This window comes from Rosa chinensis, chromosome 7 (assembly GCF_002994745.2).
Source record: "Rosa chinensis cultivar Old Blush chromosome 7, RchiOBHm-V2, whole genome shotgun sequence".
Classification (NCBI taxonomy): Eukaryota; Viridiplantae; Streptophyta; class Magnoliopsida; order Rosales; family Rosaceae; genus Rosa; species Rosa chinensis.
The window spans coordinates 1,263,920-1,287,519 of NC_037094.1; the positions used below are offsets into that span (position 1 = coordinate 1,263,920).

General features: G+C 36.3%; 1 protein-coding gene across 1 annotated transcript; it reads right to left on the reverse strand.

The window, feature by feature from the left end:
- Positions 1-15,442: 15,442 nt before the first annotated feature.
- LOC112176684 (myb-related protein 308) lies at positions 15,443-16,962 on the reverse strand. The gene is made up of 3 exons (XM_024314734.2): positions 16,715-16,962; positions 16,401-16,530; positions 15,443-15,910 (listed from the first exon to the last, which is right to left on the reverse strand). The coding sequence occupies exons 1-3, from the start codon at positions 16,842-16,844 to the stop codon at positions 15,598-15,600; spliced, it is 573 nt and encodes a 190-aa protein (XP_024170502.1). The 5' UTR covers positions 16,845-16,962; the 3' UTR covers positions 15,443-15,597.
- Positions 16,963-23,600: the final 6,638 nt, after the last annotated feature.

Below are 23,600 nucleotides of genomic sequence, written 5' to 3' on the forward strand. Positions count from 1 at the left end.
CAGTCGAAACCCTAGTTATAAATACTAGGTTTCAAGGACGAAGAAAAGGACCTCTCTCAAATCAATCAATCCCAGCGATTACAAAGCCTCCCCGGAGTAAACCATCAACCTCGTTGAAACCCGGTGACCGCGCGCCAATCCTAGTCTCCCTGCGAGCCGCTGTCAGCATCACCAGATCAACCCGGCGACCGTACTTCCAGTCCTAGTCTCCCCGCGAGCCGATTGTTAGTGCCACTGCCACCGATACTACCAGCGAAGCAAGGGTAACGCCCTCGCAACCCAGCGAAGCTAAAGTCACGCTTTAGCAGAACCCGTGCTTTCTCCAAACTTCCCAGTGATTGCTCTGCTCAGCCTACAACGTTGAGTATCGATTCGGTGACGTGAAGAGATCACATCCAAAGTCCTTATCCGTAAGGCAAGAAGTCCTTTCTCGGAAGGCTAGAGAAGAACCTTGTGGCGAGGTTGGTGCTCTCCTCGTCCACGAACGCTTGAAGAAGAAGTCAGGTCAAGGGACTCCCCCGACGACTGCACCCCACGGTGCTGGCATGCCCGCGCACACGCTCAAAAGAGACAGTTTGCAAGCCAACTGGTTTTGGAGCCAAACACACACACCTCTTGACAGGACCCGCCCCGGATTTCACCTCGAAATCCGAAGTGGCCCTGTGGGGCCCACCTTAGAAGAAATTCTATCAAAAATTTGGCGGAACTTCCCCTAAAAGTAGGCTACCCAAAACCTGTAGGAAAACATTTACATTTCTAAATCATCCATCCTTATTCTCCTGGAGCCACCCTGCTCCCCAAATTACAACATCAACCAAAAATCACATAACACAAATCACAACTTAAATAACATTAATTTCCTCAAGTAATCAGAGCAATTCTAACAGCAAGGGTAATCAAGGAAATCCTAAATCAAATAAAAATGCGGAAGCCATATGGTTGACTATGCCTCAACTCCAATGTACGCCCGACCTTACTAATTTAGCCTGCAAACTGGGCATTTGAAACCGAAGGGCCCAGGGGAAAGTAATTGAAAAACATGTTAGAGTGAGTGGACAAAATAAACGACTAAATAAATAAATTAAAAGAAAAGGAATTGTATTACTTCCCCACGAATTTAAATTCGTAAAACTTTGATGCATGCAACATTTATAAAACGTATGTCTTTAAAACTCGAAATCTCATAAAAACATACCAGTCCCCGCTGGCTAAAAGAATCGTACTAGCCCCGCTAGTCAAGTAACAAATAAAAGGATATGGGAAAGAGATGTCACCATACGGGTAAAGGAGCCCCTTAGGCTCTACCTACCCTCGATTGCCACTCACACATAGATTGTGTGAGGAGGAGAACTAATAACCTCGACTGCCACCCACGTGAGGAGGAGAATAAATCACCTCGACTGCCACTCACAAACACAAAGTAAGTGAGGAGGAGAATAAGCTACCTCAACTGCCACTCACAAACACAAAGTAAGTGAGGAGGAGACCTAATCGAATGACCTGAGTATGGTGAGGAAAACATTCAAAATCTATAAAATCCGAAAGGCTTCCCCAATCTCTCACGAGAAAAACATATATTCCAATGACGTGACCCCGCACGCCAAAATATTCTCAAATCTGTAACCAAAACCGGAAATTAGTATAAGCAAATCCCATTTCCAAAAAATCTCTCAAAATCTCCAAGAAACAAACCAAATCCAAAATCATTAATTAGGCATTCCCAATGCCAAAACCGAAGGTCAATAAATAAATGAGAAATCCAACTCCATCGAAACTCATCTCGAAAATCTTCCAGGAACTTAAATCGGCGATTAGAAAAATGCAACATATAATCTGCTTTGCCATGATAATGAAAATTCATGCGGATTATACACACACACTTACTGTGATAAAGTATTTTCACATAGCATCGAAAAAAATGTGACCATTACGAATCTTGGTCTTGAAATCTAATTCATACGTTTGGAAAATAATTCACGTGGATGTCTTTATGACTGTGTAATTTATTTATTCTCTCTTGTTTATGTAGATGGCTGATCCAACTCGACCTGAATTTGACATTTTGGACTCAAACGGACTTGAGTACCACCATTGGGTTTCTGATGTAGAAATGTAGAAACTGCCTTTGTGGCAAGAGACTACATTGCCACCATCAAAACTCCCACTGACCCCAAAGACGATGGACCGTCTGATAAGGTGAAAGCAAATGCCTTAATGTTTTTGAGGCGACATATTGATCCTAGCCTACGCTGGGAATACCTTCAGTTGAAGACACCCAAAGAACTGTGGGATGCCTTTAAGGGACGTTTTGGGAACATTCATGACACCTTGCTCCCATAATTGACCGTTCAGTGGAATGAAATCCGCTTGCTTGACTACAAAAGGGTCAATGACTTCAACAAGGACATGTTGCGCCTAAAGGCACGTCTAAATTTCTGTGGAAAGGAGCTCACAGAAGATGATATAATCCAGAATACTCTTTCCACTTTTCCTACTTCAGCAATTATACTAGCGAACCAGTATAGGCTGAAGTATGATAACAAAAGAATCACAACCTTCAACAAGCTGATCAACCTATTGCAAGTGGCTGAGAGACATAATGAGGTTCTGTTAAACAATAATGCCAGGCCTGTTGGAACAAAGAAAATTCCTGAGGCTAATTATGGCAAAGTGAAAGGTGGAAAGAACCCTAATGCAAAAGGGGTTGGACGTGCTGATCCCTACCCACGTGGCAACAATGCACCACGTGGCAAGGGACATGGGGGTCGTGATATGGGCCGTGGAGGCCCTCCCAATATATGGCACAGAGATGGTGGTGCTGGCCCTAGTGGTCATGGAAACAAGGTGCAAAGGGCACCTAAGCACCCTTCAATCAAACATAATAGAGTTGGCAATAAACCATGCTATAGGTATGGAGTCATTGGGCATTGGTACAAGAACTGCCAAGCAAGCAACTAAGTAACAACCAATAATAAGAGGTATAGGGAGTCTAAAGAACAAGAGGCTCACTATATGGAAGAAGGAGGCCGTGACCCAGACGTCAACAGTCAACCTCACAATTGCAGACTTTAATGGCAACAAGGACCTTGCTTAGTCAACCGATGCCCCATATTTTGACTGATCTGCTTTATTTACTTTATTTTCCAAAAACAGTTGTGAAGGCATAATGCCTCATTTTTAATTAGACTATTATTTGGTCTTAAAGAATGGTTTGATGAATTAGATTTCTGAACAAAGACCTTGATTTGATTATCGTTGGCTTATTAATAAATTTCTAATTTTATTCTGAAGCACTGAATTTATTCAAATTTATTTACTACACATATTTACATGGTTCGAAATAACACTATAAGGATGTAAAGCAATACATCTACAGAAAAAAAATTATTAGAATGAAAAGATTATCATTCTACTAAAATAGAAATTAATACTCTAAAGAATATGAGATATATTTAAAGTCAAAGACGCTCTGTATGCACCAAGAGCTAATCGAACCTTGTTAAAGTTTCAAAGATATTTGTGCCAACGGTTATCATATAAAAACATATTGTGAGAATGGACTTGAATACATTTATATTACCTCTAATAAATGTGGAAGGAAACACACCTTAGAGAAACTTATGAGTCGATCTAGTGGACTATGCCTCACTACGATTTGGATCATTGAATCCTATGCTGTCACCAACAATGAAATGTGGGACACTAACTCATACAGGCTTTGGCATGACCGCCTAGGGCACCCCGGTCGTGACATGATGATCCGTATTTTAACGAACTCATATGGACATCCCTTCTTTCGAGTGAAAAATAAAATGGGACAAAAATCCGTCACACTGTAAGGTGTCGGTTCTAGTACTGCTCAAATGCATTCATTGTCTTCTGAAGTACCAGAAGCACTACCTCCCTCCCATTATGCCTCATTGACTATTTCAAAGGCACATCACTCGTTTTGCAAAGCCTGCTCTTTAGCAAAAACAGGATCAAGACCTTCCTATGCTAAAGATACAAAACAAAACATTCCATTCTTACAAAGGATACAAGGAGATATCTGTGGACCTATCCATCCAGAATGCGGACCATTCAAGTACTTTATGGTTCTAGTGGATACTTCGACAATCTGGTCACATGTCGTTTTATTGTCCACAAGAATTGCTGCAAAACTCCTAACACAGATTATACGTTTAAGGGCTCACCACCCTGATCACCCTATCAAGTTTATAAGACTTGATAACGCTAGAGAGTTTACATCAAAAGTATTTGATGATTATTTCATGTCTATTGGATCGATGTGGAGCATCCTGTACCCCATGTGCATACACAAAATGGTCTCGTAGAACCCACTATCGAAATGCTACAGATGTGGCTAGGGCATTGGTTATGCGCACCAACCTGCCTATTTCTGTCTGGGGTTATGCAATATTGCACGCAGCTTTACTTATTTGTTTCAGACCCACTGGTTGCCAACCATTTTCTGCGTACCAGTTGGTAACTGGATATGAGCTTGACATTTTCACACTTATGCATATTTTGTTGCGCAATGTATGTGCCTATTGCGCCCCCACAGCGCACCAAAATGGGTCCCTAGAGACGATTAAGTATTTATGTTGGATACGAATTCCCAACAAATATCCGCTATTTGGAACCCTTGACAGACAATCTTTTTACCGCTAGATTTGTGGATTATCACTTTGATGAGACAGTCTTCTCGTCGTTAGGGGGAGATAGGAAAAAGGATTTTCCAAGGGAACGACAGGAATTGTCGTGGTTTGTCCCCACTCTGTTTCATTTTGATCCTCGTACTTCACAAAGTGAAAGTCAAGTGAAAAGAATAATCAAACTTCAGAACATAGCAGATTCGATGCCTGATATATTTACTGATATCGTAAAAGTGATGAGATCATATATACCAACTGCAAATGTGCCTGCAAGGTTAGAAGTCCCCAACAAGGGGCACGGTGCTCAGATAGAGGCACTGCAACCGCACTTAGTGGAGGTGTGGTTGAGGCTGTGGCTCCCCAAGGAAGAGGGGGAGGCTACTTGGTTCGATTGACACTCACCCAAGGAAGAAGAGGGTGAGTAAGGCACAAACCAATCATCTATGTATAGAATCCCTCTCATGAGATTGTCTCTGATTATAGTTATGTCCATGAATCAATACTAGAGGACGCTCCGATGTTTAAAATGGTTCTAGAGAACAAAGAAATCTCAAAGGATTATGAGAGTGCGTATGAGTTGATAGAAATATCTTCCATACACATTGATGATATATACTGTTGCTCAAGGAATCATAGAGCACGATGATATCGAACCACGCTCTGTTGCAAAATGTCAACAAAGAGCATATTGGCTTAAATGGAAAGAAACAATCCAGGCAGAATTAGATTCTTTGACAAAGAGACATGTATTTGGTCCAGTAGTGCTAACCCCACCAAGTGTAAAGCCTGTAGGACATAAATGGGTCTTTGTCAGGAAGCGTCATGAGAAGAATGAAGTCCTGAGGTACAAGGCTCGCCTTGTGGCGCAAGGTTTCTCACAACGCCCTGGAATTGACTACGAGGAGACATACTCTCCCGTAATGGACGTTATAACGTTCCGCTACTTAGTTAGCTTAATAATTTTTGAAGGACTGGAAATGCAGCTCATGGATGTGGTTACTGCATATCTCTATGGGGATCTAGATTCAGATATATATATATATATATATATATATATATATATATATATATATATATATGAAAGTGCCTGATGGCCTTACATTACCCAAGTCAAGTGACTCTAAACCACGGAGTGCGTTTGCAATTAAGTTGAAATGCTCACTTTACGAATTGAAACAACCCGGGCGGATGTGGTATACCCGTCTAAAGTGACTACTTGATTGGGAAGGGATATAAGAACGATGAATTATGCCCCTGCGTATTCATAAAGAAAAAAAGTTCCGGATTTGCAATTGTAACAGTATATGTCGATGATATGAACACAATAAGTACTCTTGATGAAATAAGAGAAACCGCGAGCTACTTGAAATCCGAATTTGAGATGAAGGATCTTGGGAAATCTCGATTATGTCTGGCCCTTGAACTAGAACACCGAGTTTGTGGAATACTAATCCACCAGTCTGCATATGTCCAAAAGTCAGGCAATATAACATGGACAAAGCACATCCTGCTAGGACTCCCATGATCGGTCGAATTTTGGATGCAAGGAAAGATCCATTTCATCCAAAGGAAGATGACGAAGAAGTGTTGGGAGCTGAAATTCGCTATCTAAGTGCAATAGGCGCATTATTGTACTTAGCCCAATTTACTCGACCAGACATTGCATTCTCAGTGAACTTGTAAGCTAGATTTAGCTCAGCGCCAACGCAGCGTCACCGGAATGGTATCAAGAACAATATTTGATACCTAAAAGGAACCATTGACTTGGGACTGTTCTTTTCCTATAGAGAGACAACAGGGACCGCAGATGGAACTGCAATCCCTAAAGGATATGTTAATGGCGAAAGCGCCACTCACTACACCAGTGGGAACACGACGATATCTTGGAGATCAACTAAGCAAACCCTTGTGGCTACCTCCTCGAACCACTCAGAGATCATTACTCTACATGAGGTGATTCGTGAGTGTGTATGGTTAAGAGCTATCATCACACTTATTCGAGGGACTAGTGGTTTGAGTTCTACCACTGAAGAGTCTACTTGCATTAATAAAGATAATGCAGCTTGCATCGAACAGATGAAGATAGGGCATATCAAGGGTCATAATACAAAACACATATCACCAAAATTTTCCTACAATTAGCAACAACAAGCCCTCCTCAAGATTCAAGTGAATCAAGAAAGGTCTGAGGAGAATGTGGCAGATTTATTCACCAAATCACTGTCTAAGGCCACACTTGAGAAACATGTGAAAAACATGGGAATGCAAAAACTTTCCAAGCTCCCTTGATTAATGTAAAGATCAGGGGGAGGTGTAGACGTTAAGGGGAGTCTAACACACACATATGTAGAAGGTGTGTTGTGCTCTTTTCCTTCGACCAAGGTTTATTTTTGTCCCACAGGGTTTTTATTGTTACTTGGCAAGGTTTTTAGTGATGCAACAACTCATGCACCATTTCGCCTTTGACTTGGCACGAGGGGGAGTGTTAAAGGAAAAACACATTGTGTGCCTTCGTCAAAGCGATTGACGGAGAGGGAATCAAGGAATCAGTGATTACCATCAATCAGCCCAATTACGGATCAATCAGCATTTAGTATCATTAATGTAATCGATATTTCCGTTGTAATTCTATCCCTATATAAATGGACTATGAAATGAAATGAGTAGACCAATTCCAATTCCCAATTCCAACTAATGATTTTTGAAAGTATAAATAGAATCTTTAAAAAAAGAGCTTTTATTGATTTTATTGGACGATGGACATTTTAGGAAGATTAGAGAGGTGTAGATAGCAAAATGGTTATTTGTAAAAGTAAGTTGGAGGTCTATTAAGTGGGGAGATCCAAATGCCAAATTTGGATGTATGAATAGAATTAAGCTTCCTTAAGAGAAAAGGATTTGTTAGCCAAAATATATAAAAAATTTGACAAAAATGATCCTTGTTAAAGGAAAAACATATTGTGCCTTCGTCAAAGCAACTGACGGAGAGGGAATCAAGGAATCAGTGATTACCATCAATTAGCACAATTATAGATCAATCAGCAATCAATGTATTTAATGTAATTAATACTTCCGTTGTAATTCTATCCCTATATAAAGGGACTATGAAATGAAATGAGTAAACCAATTCCAATCTCAATTTACTTTAACAATCCTGAAATATTAAAAAACTTTGAGAACTAATTAAATCATAGAGGCAATTAAGACAATTACAAATTATATTTTTATTAAGAAAAATAAATAAAAAATCCACAACCCACTTTTCTCTTACTAACTTCTCTATGCAATAACCGTTTTCTTCCATTATTTTTTGTTTTTTATTTTCTGATGACAAAAAAATTTGCACATGCTAAGCATGTGTGGACAAAGGCTAGTATATAAGTATTTGAAGCATTCGCTTATTTTTCAGTTTTAATTTCTAGCTAGCCAAAGAAGCAAGCAACAAGTTGGATAATCAGTATTAATTCAGCAAACAACCCTGAGGCCTCGTTTGGTTAGCCAAAAGTAGGCATTAAAAAAAGAAAGCTGTTTTTTTTTTTTTTTGGGTTTGGGATGCAAAAGGGAAAAAAAATACTCTCTTGAAACAAGGAAAATAGGGGGGAAATGGTTCATTTCATACTCCAAATGAATAACTTTTCCTCCTCTTTTCTTGCATTTATTACTCACAACACATTATTTTGTTGCATTAACTAGAAACTTTTAACAACTTTCCAGATAACTTTTTGGGTGAGGCTATTGCCACCCTACAATTTTCTTTGTTCACCCTACTTGCTCATTATACCCTACAATTTAATTACAATTATTAGATTTACTTATCCAACCCATTTCTCTTTCTAAGAATATCCTCCATCATATAAAAAAAAATTTTGTTTAACGAAAATTTCTCATTTAATTTATATCAATTAAAAAGACGTCCTAAAATATATTAAAATTTCCTTATAAAATCATAATTTGATTTACTTCTATTTTTTTATTTTTTCCATTCAGTTTCAATGTTCGTTTATTTCAATCCATATTAAAAAATTAGTAAGTGCTACTATGAGCAATGAAAAAAATATTGATTTTTTTTTCGTGTTTTAAATTTTTTACTTTTGGTGTTTCTAAAAGTATTATAAAGATTTTGATGAAGTTAACACTAATGGTTTTGTGAATTGAATAACAAATTAACGATGAGGACGCAACAAAAAGATAAAAAAGAAAATTGTAATAAATTGAAATTTGGATGGAGAAGGTGAAGATTAACGTTATCAGAATTTTGTATTTAATTAGTTATGTATTTAGTTTTCCTTAAAGATTTAAATTTTAGAAAATTAGTGTACTTATTAGTCATTTTGCATTTGGGTAATATAGTCTTTCAATAATTCAAATATTTGTAGGGTGAACAAAGAAAATGGTAGGGTGACAATAGCCGCACCCTAACTTTTTTTATGTTACCAAACATCAAAATGAAAAATTCTTCAGAAATTTCATTTCTCTTTCCATGTAAAAGACAAATGAATTACTTTTTTTTTCGCAAACCAAACATGGCCTTAAGGTTAAATTTTCAAAGTACCTAAAATTGCCCTCCCTTTATTAAATTCAAAAAACCTGTAATTTAATGTTTAAAGGTTATAACAGTAACTTGATAAATATAAAAACAGAAAAAAAAAACAAAAACAAAAAAACAACGTGGAGGTGGATAAGTTTAAAACAGCAATAGCAGGTTGAAAGAGTATACTTATTTGAAACAGAAGAGATTAAACAACCAAAATAATCTATAAAAATATTTTTAAAAAAAAAAAACAAATTGACATACGCATTAGCCTGCTATCAGCCTATGTTAAGAGGCTAGTATAATATTATCAGACTGTTAATTACTAGCTATCATCAACATATTGAAATATGCAACTTGCAATGGAAATGGTAATTAACGTGGAGGTTTTCGATCAAGGGAATGTAAAGTGAATTTACAGCTACCAGTGTCTTCTGATAGTAGTTTTTGCCTTGTTATTGAGTTGAATGGTTAGCATCAATCTTTTTCTTGATGTTCATGACTTAAGATGTGGCTTTCTATCAAAATCTTAAGAGTACAAGGTCCAAGTTTTGCCAGTGGGATCTGCTCAAATGCGATGGGTGCTTTGGCCAATTTTTTGTCAGTACTCAATTGATACGTACTATGTACAGTTAATGTCTCTATCATTGAGAGAAATACAAACAGTATGTGTATTATTTTACTTAAAAATCATCACGTAAATAATCTCAATACGGCTCTTTGAGACCTTAAATAAATTTAATGATCGGGTAAGTTTAGATTATGATTTATGTTTGAAATTTTTAAAACATGTCATAATATTTTAGTGGTACACCATATCCTCACATCATAAACGCGTAGGTACATCAAATAATTGTAAATTTGTAACTTAGATGATACACCAGCCATACGTACTGCTAGTATAGCTGTTTTCTATTGGTCTATTTGTCATAAGTCAATAGCGATTATTGATCTAAATTTAGACATACAATGGTGTTTTAGTTTGATACACCAACTACTTGTAAGTTCGTAAGAACATAGCTTTTTGAAAATGAAAAAAAAATTCATATCATGTTTTGTTGTATAAAATTTAAAATAGGTACAATAGGGCAAAAGGCCGGCCGGTGAGACTTGGAACCCAACCTAGCTGGGAGGCTCAGCCCCACGGCCAGTTCCATTTATTAATAGTGAATTAGGCATCGCCGCGGGGGGGGGGGGGGGGGGGGGGGGGGGTGGGGGGGGGTGGGGGGGGCATAAAACAGGAACCCCTAGCCTCATAATACAAACCACTAATATCCTCATAGAGTACATCCTGAATAATAGCAGGAGTCTCCTCTAACCATACATCATCAAGCAAACCCACACTAGTAAGGTGTGCTAATCTATCTGCAACACCATTTGCTTCTCTGTAAATGTGTCGAACTTGAACAGATTGGAAAGTGGACATGTAAGCTCTGCAATCATCCAAGACCCGACCCACCACAGACAAATCCTCCTCCTCATTCTTCAGGGCAGTAATTAAAAGGATAGAGTCGCTTTCAATGTCTACGTCCGACCAACCTTGGTAAATACCAAGTAACAGGCCCGCTCTACATGCTTCAACTTCCATATTAAATGCTGAGTGAGCATGTACAATGGGCCTTGCTATAGCTGTGACTCCCACACCTTCATCGTTTCTAGCCACTACCCTAATACCACCATTACCATCCACCACACGAAAGGCCCCATCAACATTGATCACATATAAAGTTATTGGAACTGAAAATAAAAACTAATTAAGGCCTGCTCACCTAAGGGACAATTTTTAAGGGATTGTGAGGGACAAGTGAATCTGACGGCTGAAAATAAATGCACAGTTTTAAGTTATTATAATTTCTACTTTTATATTTAATACATGTGGTTAAGATACATTTGTCACTCACAGTTCCTTAAAACTGTCCTTTAGGTGAGCAAATCTGTGAAAACAAAATAGTATATGGTTTTATTTTGATGAAGTACTTGTAAGTTTAGAAGCATATGTGGTTATGGCAGTCATCAAAGTAATTGATTGAGTTGGCTTGGCTAATATTTAGTTGGAGGTAGACTCAACTAATCTTGCACTTAATTGTATCTATTCCCCACACTTGGTACCTTGGCAACTATAGGTGGAGTGGAAAAACTGCCTGCATCAAATCTCTCAAATGCATTTTCGTTCATCTCATATATTCATAAAGGAAATCCAGTAGCAGATGTCCTTGCTCATTATAGTACGTTCATCTTCTACTGAGTTTATGATGGGACTCGACTCCTCCATTCACTTCATCTCTTTTTAATAGAGATATCTTATGTCTTCCTTATTTTCGTTGTCACTAATATTTTCTCATTGTGATTCTCATATGCGAAAAGTTCTAGTGCTTATTGCAAACTTGTATTCTTTCTTTCCTTCGATATAATTTTCCTCCTTTTTTTTAAAGTTTCATGAAAAAAAAAAGTACTTGTAAAGTTCCTAACTTTTTGAAAATGGAAAGATTTTCATATTGCCAAAAATAATTAATAAAATTTTAAATAGGTACAATAGGCCAAGTGAGGTAAGAAAATAATTGAAGTCTTCTGAAAATCACATATAAAATTTAGTGGAAATGAAAATGAAAACAAGAAGGCTTGCTGTAGTATGCATGTAGTTTAATTTAATGAACTAATCAAGTTTGAGTAAGTTATAGATAGCTAGCTATTAATTCATATTGAATGGTAGATGGAACAACTTGCTACTGCACACATATATACAGTCATGCATATATACCTCGTCTGTTTGGTCAAGGTCTTGTTAGGTTTATGAATCCTTAGAGTTTTATGTTAGAAGATATTGAATGAATCACATGCATGGAGCAACTACCAATTTGATGATAAACTGATCCATCAAAGACTAATCAGCACAATTTCAATCCTTGAATGCTTGGTGCCCCAAATAATTCTACTTGTAATTGGATCATATATATATATATATATATATATATATATATGTACTTCCGCACTTATCTCAGTATTGAGTTCGAGACTGACTACCTAATATAAAACTGGGCATTATTCCAAGCTTAATTTGTCTTGCAGTTGCAGACCTATCATACTGGAAACTCATCGATAAAATGGGATGGTAATGATCAGTTGGAGTAGTCATTGTCGAAATGAGTAGTATTTGATAAAGAATGATATATTAAAAATAATTAATTAGTTGGATGGATTTGGATATAATCTCCCAGCTAGTTATTGGCTGTAGCCCTAGAGCTAATTGAAAAATTTGTTTCAATCAATTATTACTAATTAGTAGTTGGCTTTGTTGCTCCACCACTCCTACCATAGTACTGATCATTCATGCTTTTGCGTGGACAATCTATTTGTCTGGTTCTCCATTGTCAACCAAGACATAAGAAGCCAGTTCTATCAGTCACCGGCCAAGACAGTACTTTCAGCTATTGCAGCTTTTACCTTTCTAGTACTTACTACTTGATAACCTCATATCTCTAAGGTCCACAATCTAATCTATCAGATTAATAACCTCTCTATCGTCCGCAACATTAAGCTTTTAGCATCAAAATTTATATATTAGATTAAGTTCTGGCTCAACCCTGCAGATCGATGCCAGCGATTCGCTGATTTCTGCAGATTAACCTAGCTCTGTACGTACTGACAACTGAAAACAAGGGTTTTTGTACCAAAAAAAACTGAAAACAAGGGTTTCAGCATCTTGTTTCATAATATCTTAATTAAAGCAAATTCTCCTTTTGGTGATATATATTCTTTACTTAATTAACACTTACTTACTTTATATATGAAATGCTGTATAGTAATCATATGATCATGATTTACGAAGATCCTGGATTTCCATCGATCAAATTTTACACTTTCTAACATACAAAAAGTATTTCCATAGCTCTTTATTATAAAGCAAAGCTAGCAACCGCACAACTAGCTACTAGCTAGGGTTTCTCATTGAAGCTGTTTGTTTGTGTGTGTGTGTGTGTGTGAAAGAGAGAGAGAGAGAGAGAGAGAGAGAGAGAGAGAGGCATATTGAGAGGTCACAATTAACGTAGATAGGAATTAACTAGATCAACTAACTAGCTTTTTTTTCTTTCTTTTTTGAGAAAATAAGAAATTCCATTAATCCAAAATATTACAATGATGGAGATGACACTGTAAAATCCCAACTACTCCAACAAGAGAAAAGGACCTACTCATACCTCTACTATAAAACCGACGGTTATAGATACCATGAGCAGATAGGGGCTCAACTCTAATCACATTAATCGCCTTTTCTTCCGGGTTACAACCGATCAACTTTTTCCAGTAGTCCCGATACATCGATCCTTACAGCCAACCTCAAGAAGAGACTAATCCCCTTCCACACCATATACCAATGCCGCCAGTAAATGTGCAAGGACATCTCCCCGTTACTTTGACAACAAGAAAATATCGAAATTAAAACAGCTTGTCTCTAGAGATGACACTACAACAATGGCACAACCAATAGGGAAGACCACCAAAACCCTCGCTCAAAAGAGGAGGGACTTATTAAAACAAACCAAATACCAAAACATAAAAACCTAATAAAACAAAGTACTAAGCTATGTTGAACCACTTCCATCTTCCTCACCATTGACAACAAATCGCCGGCAAGCCACCATGAGTGTAGCCAAATGAGCACGCCCCAACAGATCAACTAACTAGCTAGGAGAACCGCAAGGCATGTAATTAACTAAACGGTGCGTTTGGATGAGAAAATTATAAAATTCGTAGGAATTTATAAATGATGAAATCTTTAATTCCATCAATCTAAAATTCCATTAATTGCAATTTCTATTGTTTGGTTGCATCTATTTAGGATTTGAAATGTGTAATAAATTAAGAAAATTTAAAACAAATAAAAAGATAAAATAGAAAAAAGTCTTGTTTTAGAAATAAAAATTGAATACTGCAAAGGAATTCGTAAATAACACCTATTTTGGTGGAAATTGAAGTGAGGAATTAAAATAGCGAATTCCTTCGTTTTTTTTCCACAGAGAAATTTAAAATTTCCAATCTGATAATGCCAAACGAGGGAATTGGTTTTTAGGAATTATGAAATCCTCACTTTCAATTAAATTCCATCATTTTTTCCCTCATCCAAACACACTCTAAACGAATTAATTAGTTTAATAAAAGAATTGATTATTAGAGTAAGTTGACTGAATTGGAATGGTGGTTTCTTGCTGGGTTAGTCCCTATTCATGTGGTAACTTAATTACTGACGAATTGTAAAAAGGGAAATTTGTATATTTATTATTTGTACAATTAATTTTACTTGCAAGTTTGGGTAACTGGATGTACCATCCGTTGATCAACGTACGTACTTATACATATCTCAACCTTATCCATATGTTACGTTTATTTTGTACATTAACCATCAGTCCAATGGTACACCTCAGCCTTGTAATATAGACTATCAGAACTTTGTAATATATATTTTGTAGAAACTTAGAAAGATCACGGGGGACTTGGACATTTCTTTTCTCTTCTGTGTTTGTAACAGTATCTAATCTGTGTTTGTAACAGTATCTTCTTTTTTTGTAACAGTATCTCAACCTTATCCATTTTACCCGCTAGTATCTAATCTGTGTTTTTAACCAACCATAGGTATTTCTTCAGATGGAATATTCATATGAACATAGAGTTCCATCAGTTAGCTACCAAGTCTCTATCCTTGTATAAGTTTCGCATATAACTAAGAATGGACTAACTCCGAAAGTGGGATTTTCTTGGCCACATTAATCGCACTTCTGCCTTATCTGAAGTTCCACTTGCAATAGAAAATAGCAGCAAAGCTTTGGTTTTCATGAATAAACTATATAATATCTTCTGTTCATTACTTGCTCCAATCCTTTTCACGAAAAACAAAATAGAAATTCTCTGCTGCTTGCTACAAATGTTATCCAGAAGTTTCTCTTCTTTATTTGGCCAATGTGTTATCCATTCAAGGCCAGATTTTGCCATAGGTAGGTCCACAATTAAACTCAGAGCCTCGAACAGTTTGGAAATCAATTCCCTAGGGGATTTATGTTATAAGACATTTTGCTTTTAGTAACAGTAATTATCAACTTTAATCTATATATCACCTTTGATTATGTAGAATGAATTAACTTTCTCCACAATCATGACTCGTACGTTGAGTCACAGTGTCAAATAACCTTCTATCTGGTTTGATGATTTCAACTGATATAACCTCCGGCCTCCATCAGTTTACCTATCTAATTTAAAAACCTGCCCATATTCTCCATCTGTATTCCTCCTCTTTATAACGAACAAAAAGAGCTATGTATTTGAACCTATTAATATTAATGCAAAGGTCAGCATTAATTTTTACATTTGACTAGCTAACTAGCTATGACTATTAATCTTTGAATTGCATTAGTAACTAAAGAATTACAGTGACCATGGAAGGCCTATTGTGAGATCAAGATTCAAGTCAGGCAAAGTACAACTTGTGTTGCTTTCGGGGCCGGAACTTGTGGAATCCAACAATGGATCCTGCGAATCGTCTTCATCATCGTTATTTGCTTGGGAATTCGCTGATTTACATGGATGATTAACCTTGTCGAGGCAAATATTGTGTCCTATGCGATGGTTGTTGGGGTCAATTCCCAAATGCATAAGCTTTCTCCTCAGATGAGTATTCCAGTAATTCTTCACTTCATTGTCGGTCCGGCCGGGCAATCTTCCAGCAATTAGTGACCACCTATTTCATTTTTACAAGTAATTAATTAACTACAATTATACATGTGGTTAATAAATGAAAAACACTAACGTATTCTAAATTAGAAAGAAGACGAAGAAAGATAGAAAAGGGAAATAGTCTACAATTAATTAATTTGTGAATATACCAAAGACCACATTTAGGGTTATCTGAGTGGTGAACATTACAGTATACAAATTCTTAGCAGAAGTAATTATTATGCTAATTTTTGAACCATCATTTTCCTTTCATTCAATATGGCATGAATTGCCTGGGGCTCAATATTAGAATATTTTCATTTATTTCGTATTTTGTGCTTCAATTTTTTTAGATTCTTGCCAATGCATAAGCTCCAATGAGAAAAATTGTGAGACTTAGTTAAAAAGAATATAGAATTCCAAATTTTTCATCTTATCAAAATATTCCTTTTTTATTTTGCCCCTGGAATTTTCAGAAAAGCTACTATATATAGCTTATATAAATGTCGCAGTACCTGTTCCCAAGAAGTGCATGGAGCTTGATGATGAGGTCCTCTTCATCTTCACCAAAGTTGCCACGTTTCAGGTCTGGCCTTAGATAATTTACCCACCTCAGTCTGCAACTCTTTCCACAACGAAGCAACCCTGCACCATTATTCAGACCATTCAATTAGAAACATTAACTGAGATTTCTGATTAATTAGCGTCATATTTTCAAGCAATAACTCTTAAACCTGCCGGAATTAGAGAAACTAAAGTGTACTTATTATGTTTTTTGGTTCATAATAATTAAGAGTCCAGAAATGTTCGTATATGAAAAAATTAGTACCTGCAGCGACCGGAAGAGAGCGCCAGCTTCCTTCGCCATGTTTTTGAATGTATTTAGTGAGCTTCTCATCTTCTTGCTTTGACCATGCTCCTTTATTGGTCGTCTTCTTCTCACAGCAAGGTTTCCTCATTGATAAAAAAAACTTACAGCTAGCGCGCTAGAAAAGTCTCAGATAGATGAATAAAGAGAGAAAGAATTAGCAGAGCAGAACAGAGAGAGAAACTGATCAAGAAGCCCAGGTGATGAGGTGTAGAGCAGTATATATATAGGTATAGAATATAAGTTTTTAAAATATTAACTAACAGAGTTTTCATGCTGCGCTTGACTTACAGTTGTGAAATATAACTGCACATCACCTATCCAAGGGTTTGGTGCGTCACTGTGTCCGGTACGTACGATGATAACCTAAATACTTCTTTTGTTCCTTTTCTTTTCTGAAAACTTTTGTTCTTAATTTTCCTTAATAAAAATTTTATTGGAATTGTGTAATGTACCCGATACATCTGTATATAGGTGTTTGCTATATATTTATTTGTGGAAGTTAAATCTCAAACTCTTAGATATTAAACTCTAAATTCATATGAACATAAAGCGTATTTCAATTAATCTATAAAAACTGACTGACAGTGTGTCTTATACAACCTAATCTCTTCACTAAGCATGATTCTGCAAGTTTTCTAATTCTCTTTATACCCAATTACTCTCTCCATTTCGTATTTATTTTAGCATGCATCAGAGGCATGTATTTTGTTTTGCCAATAATCATTCTCTTACTTGGACAATCTAATTGAAGACATTGTAAATGTGTAGTCCACACTTTGATTCGATATTTTCTCCTTTATGGTAGAGTTTACCGGTTGTTGGAAGCTTCAAAACTCATCCGGGAAGAGCTCCAATTCCGTTATAATCTTTTTTTCTTCATAATATTGACTTTTCTTTTCTAAAAATAAAAAAAGTATAAGCTAACGCTGGCAAAATGTTGGTTTAAAGTCCAAGTCATATGTTAACTAGTTGACAAAAACCTAATACGTACCTTCGTTTTGATGAGTTGACAAGTCATTCAGGCAAAGGTAGGAACCGTTGGAATCGATCGAGTTGAATGGTAGATTTACAGGTGAGTCGTTTTGGGGAATTTTTGATAGATAGAGATACAGGACCACATGCCTTTCTCAGTTTCTCCTCCTGTCTATACTCTTGCACGGCAAGACTAGACTGTATCTAACACCTTTTTCCAGTATGAATGACTTCTTTTCAAGAAGGTCAACATAATTTTGAGGAAACTGCTCCAAACCTAAGATTGAAAATCAGTGACATTCAAAATTTAAGGTTTAGAATACCCATGAAATATCAGAACTAGAATATATATATATATATATATATATATATATATATATATCGGAAAAAAAAAGATTAAAATAGCCCAGGTAAGCCCTAGCTAAAACATTTTGATATTCATCGGTTTTCACAGTCATATATATTACTTTATTATTACTGCACGTACAGGTCTAAAGTCGACAAACAATTTACTGCAAAACATATTTACGATGTGCATTTGAATATTTAGCAGACTAGAGTTGGTGGAGATTAGAAAAGAGTTGACTGCATGATGCTTGACTGTTAGATTTGAAGGAGTCGATTTTCCCCTCCTCCTGCATCTCCTTCCCTTTTTTTTCCTGATGTATATGTTTCTCTGGAATCGTCGCGTTTACGCCGTAAGTCCTTTCATTCTAGCTTTTTCACACAATTCTAACACCGAAGAAGATGGATGGCCCGAACAATATGTCAAGAATATGGTCCGTGTTCATGCTAATATCAACTGTAGTGTACCAGATTACCGATGCATTGGAAATACCGGTAATATCAAACCTCCTAACAAATTCAAACCTAATCATTTGAATGCCAATATGGTAGAGACTTCTTGCTTTGGTGGTAGAGCTTATATACTTTGAGACAAGCTATGACACTGTGATGTTTACAATACACTGATTTTACATATATTTGAACAAAAATTACAATTTATATGAATCAAAATTACAATATTGAGAACAAAGTTACTACATTTGTTTACACTATTTACATGTAATTATACTAAAATTACAATATTGACAATAAATTTGTTCAAAATTTGTAACAAAGTCATAGTGGTGTAATTACCATTAATAGAACTAAGATTACACAAAATAGGACTCAAGTTACCACAATGACAATAAATTTGTTGTCACATTTGTAAATGTGAGTATGACATACTGGTACCCTGAGAGAAAGAGTTAATTGAAAAATGATCATGTTCAATATATTTCATGAGCCAAGAAGATCGAGCCTCTAACGATAAGAAAAGTACAGATTTGCTCACCTAAGAGACAGTTTTAAGGGACTGTGAGAGACAAATACATCTCAACCACATGTATTAAATATAAAAGTATAAATTATAACAACTTGAAACTGTGCATTTATTTTCAGCCGTCATATTCACTTGTCCCTCACAGTCCCTTAAAAACTGTCCCTGAGATGAGCAGGCCTTAAAAAAAGTATGTCCACATACTTGGACAATAAACTCATCAGTCGCACGTGCAGCAACATTTCAACCATGTAGATGATAATGTACCTCACGATATATTTAATTGCCAATATAATTTTAGCCTTCATCAGCAACAAGGATCCCATCACCGGCAAAGCAAAGTTCTTGCTTTTTCACAAGGAGCACAGTACATCATCGATGACATAGAAACTTAAATTCTGTTTACCATGATATAGTCTGATTGATACGTCATGAAAATCTTCCACTATATCTGGGATGCTGATTGATGTTTCTTTTCGGTAAAAATGATGATTTGATGTTTATTATTTAGGGCAGTGGAGATACAAAACTGACAAATGCATTTGCTGATTTGCAGATGTATTGTATATTTCACAAAAACAGGATAGTCAAAAGCAGCATAAAAGAGTCGGAATCTAATTTTTTTTTTTTTTTTTTTTTGGGTTGAAATATAGAGTTCAGTATGACTTTGGTTCATAGATAAGAATAGTACAAAAGAATGGACTACTCTGTTTAGACAATAAAAGCGCAGAGTAGTACGTATATGCTAATAAAAACACCTCGCTTCGTAGGCACTATATTTTATTTAACCTCAAACGGCGAACACACAATTGTGGTACGTTGAAGTTAAATACTTCTACAAAAGCTCATAGAGACACTTATACTAGCATAGACATTATTCTAAATAAACAAAACTAGGCGATCACTAAGAAAAAAAACGAACAAAAATAGCAAAAGAAAAGGATTAAGCAGTAGGCCCAAAAGCCCACAGCCTAAACCCTTCCCTTCTTATTCAAATTGGGAAGACAAACGAGACTAGGGTTGAGTTGAACCAGGCCCATAAGCCTAGCCCACCGTCCTCCACCTCCTCGTCACCACAAGGGATCACCAGCTGCTTCGGCGCTCCCAAGGTCGGACCAGCCTCCAGACCATGACAAGCACCTCCACGCTCCAAACAAGATCGCACACCCCTGCGATCAAAATCGCTGCTCGTCGCTGCAACCCAGAATTGGCGTAAGACCAAGCAACCAAAAGACTACCTCTAATCCAAAAGAATCAGATATGCTGCTTCAAACTAGATAGCCGACTCCCGATCTGCAATTGATCTGGATCCAACAACCACAAACCCAACACATATTTCACTTGCCCTCTAGGGCCGGCCCTGAGTTTTTAGGAGCTCTAGGCGAAAAACAAATTGGGGCTCCCCATCTTCAAATTTATTCACAATTTTTTTTTCTTCCTCATTCACTGGAAGATTTGGTTCGTCCATACCACCACTATCATTTATAGGCTGGCTAAGATCATCCTTTTCATTGGCATTAAGACCTTGACTTAGTTTTGCACTCTCATTTTCATTCATTAACTGATCATGTTCTTCATCATCCTTCTCATTCTCATTCTCACATATATTTGCATCAGCTGAAGTCTATGCTTGTTTATTATTTGTGTTGAATTACTTAATAAGAGATCCGACCTCAAAACTTAACTAATCCATCTCTCTTTTGCTTCTCTTTTCTTTTTTGAGCATCATAAGGATATTTTCTAATTGAAGCCATGATATTATAACCTGCAAAAGACAAAAATTTAGCCTAATCAACAAAAATATTCTTCTGCACACTAAGCAACTTATTTTGGTCCCCAAAAAGCTTCAAAATTTAGCATATATGACTAAAATATGATGACTATATACCAAAGAAGGCTGATCATATATTCATGATATATGTAAAATAAGAGTGCTAGCTTTGTCGTCTGTGCATACAAAAAAAAAAAATTATAGCTTGCATCACTGATGCCACTACGGCAGCACTAGTACCAGTTACCATCATTCCATTTACAATTAACAAGGAATCCAGGATGCACTTATATCATAATCAGTTATGATCTCTATAGCTCTGTTAGTTCAGACAAATCAAATAAGGTAAAGAAAACAAACACAAAATCTTAATCATTGATTCATTGAAAACTATTTGAATTTGCAAAGAATAATTACAGACTTACCCAACAAAATTGCTGTGTTAGACTCAAAAATCCTTCTTGCCAATTCCCAAATCTGTCAGAAATTCAGAAAAATCAATAAAAAACAATGAACAGACGAAGAGCAAGAAAATCAAAATTATAATTGCAGATGATGATGAAATTGAGACTTTGATGATAATTACCTGTTAGGTTTGAGATGTGAGAATTTGGGATTCTGGAGAAGTGGAGATGGGGTAGAACAAGAGGGCGAGTCTGACCGAGTAGCCGCGTCAAAGAAGAAGTAAAGAACGACAATATATCAATCTAATATATCTCCAATTTTTTTTTTTTTAACACTCACACACAGATATATATATATATATATATATATATAACTTGATTTAATTTCGGGGGCCCGTGAAAGTTGGGGGCCATAGCCACAAGCGTGCTGGGCCTATACCGAGGGCCGGCCTTGCTGCCCTCGATGACACTACCAACGCACCTCCACCAACCACGTATAGCCCGTCGAACACCGTGCGTCGACGCTGAACTTAGCGTGAGGAGCCTCGGGCGAAGCTAAGGGTTGCTTTCCCTCTCCCTTGTGGACATTACGTATATTGATATTTACTAGTCGGAATGTATAGCTTAGTTAGCTAGATATGTTAATATACACACACACACATATATATACACACACTAATAATGATAGGCATACGTGCGGTATTAAAAAAAAATTTGATCATACTCTTGATCTTGAACAGTAGGTGTAATAGTTTGAAAATCGGCTGTGACATTGATACATGCTTTGTGAAGAGCCTTGAGCCTAGTTAGGGACTTAGGGCTAGATTATTCCTAGCTAGAAATTCTCTCTCTCTCTCTCCCCCCCCTCTCCTCCCTCCCTGCCTCCCAGTAGTTGTGCCAAGTCTAATTTCTTCAAATGATTACATATATACTAAAGTCTATACCTTCAAGTTCTAATTAGATGTATTAATCTGAGCTTAATTAATTTGAAGCATTAGTTTCAAGTTACAGCTAGTTAGCTAAACTCCAATTGAGTTTTTTGGGATGACTTGGTTGAAGTCAGTTTAATTTATATCTCATCTTCTCGTTAGTAAAATATAAACTACTGACCTTAATTATGTACATATCGATGAAACCATCCTTCAATTTTGTGCTTCGCATTGCCAGTTTATGAATGGCAACATATAGAGGAGAATAATTTGTAGATAATTTATTATTTCGGGTACTAATTTCACTAAACTAGACAGGGTTTTAATTAGTTAAATTAATTAAGCTAGATTTTTCATGTATAAGTGATCGTGGTCTAGTACTCTAGTTGGCCGCTAGCATGCCATGTCTTTCCTTCTCGATCACTTCGTTAGTTTTATTTAGGAAAAATTAGGAGTGTGCGAGCGCTTTTCTTGTTCAAGCATGTCTTCGTGTCGTTTATTTCAATGAGGATACTCAATCATTTATGAGTTTAAGTAAAGAAAATATGGGTACCATTTTTAGTTTCTATATATAGGATGAACTAATTAGTTGCATTCAAATTATCTCTAGCCAGAGATATACCGGAGCTCGCATTCTGATCTGCTGCTAGCTGATATATATCTATATGTAGGGTATAACATCGACGTGGCAATAGTGGGTAAACATCTAGTGGGTAACTTGGATAAGGTAATGCAGGTAATTAAGATATGAGCATGCATGCATGGAGGCAAGTAGGATGTGATTTGTGATAACTAATAAATAGCATATACTAAGTTATAGGAGTATGTTAGGCCGAAAATAATTTAGAATTAAGCTAGGTCAACATTCGATATCCTTCAATGTAAAAAAAAAAGAAGTAATAAATAAATAAATAAAAAGATTAGCATGCTCGATATTATGTTAAACAAAATAAAGTTTGACTAATTCACATATACTATGACTAATTTCTTGTCACCTTTATATATGAGATTTTAGTTTTAAGAACTTCAATATTAGTACGTCAAATATATTTGTACACTGTAGATTCTTAGGTAACATAGAAGTTTTGTATTCTCATTTATAACACGTCATATGTTGAAATTAACCTGGTTTAATTTGTTGTGAATAATTGTAGTAAGCAAAACAAAAGATCAAAACTAATTGTCCTTTGGATAAGCCCAAGCGTTAAAAATGGTGGAGATCAATCAAGTTAGGATTATGTTTTTTTTTTATTTGTCAATCACACGGTGTCTTCAAAGACTTCCTAGGCCCAGAAACTAATCAGGTTAGGATTATGTTAAGTTAGGGTTCAATCTCCTCTAACAAACAAACGAAAAAAATTAATAATGGAAACTAATTAGTGCAAAACCTGTTCATGTGTTATAGGGTGACCAATCAATATATTTGGTAAATAAAAAGGGAATA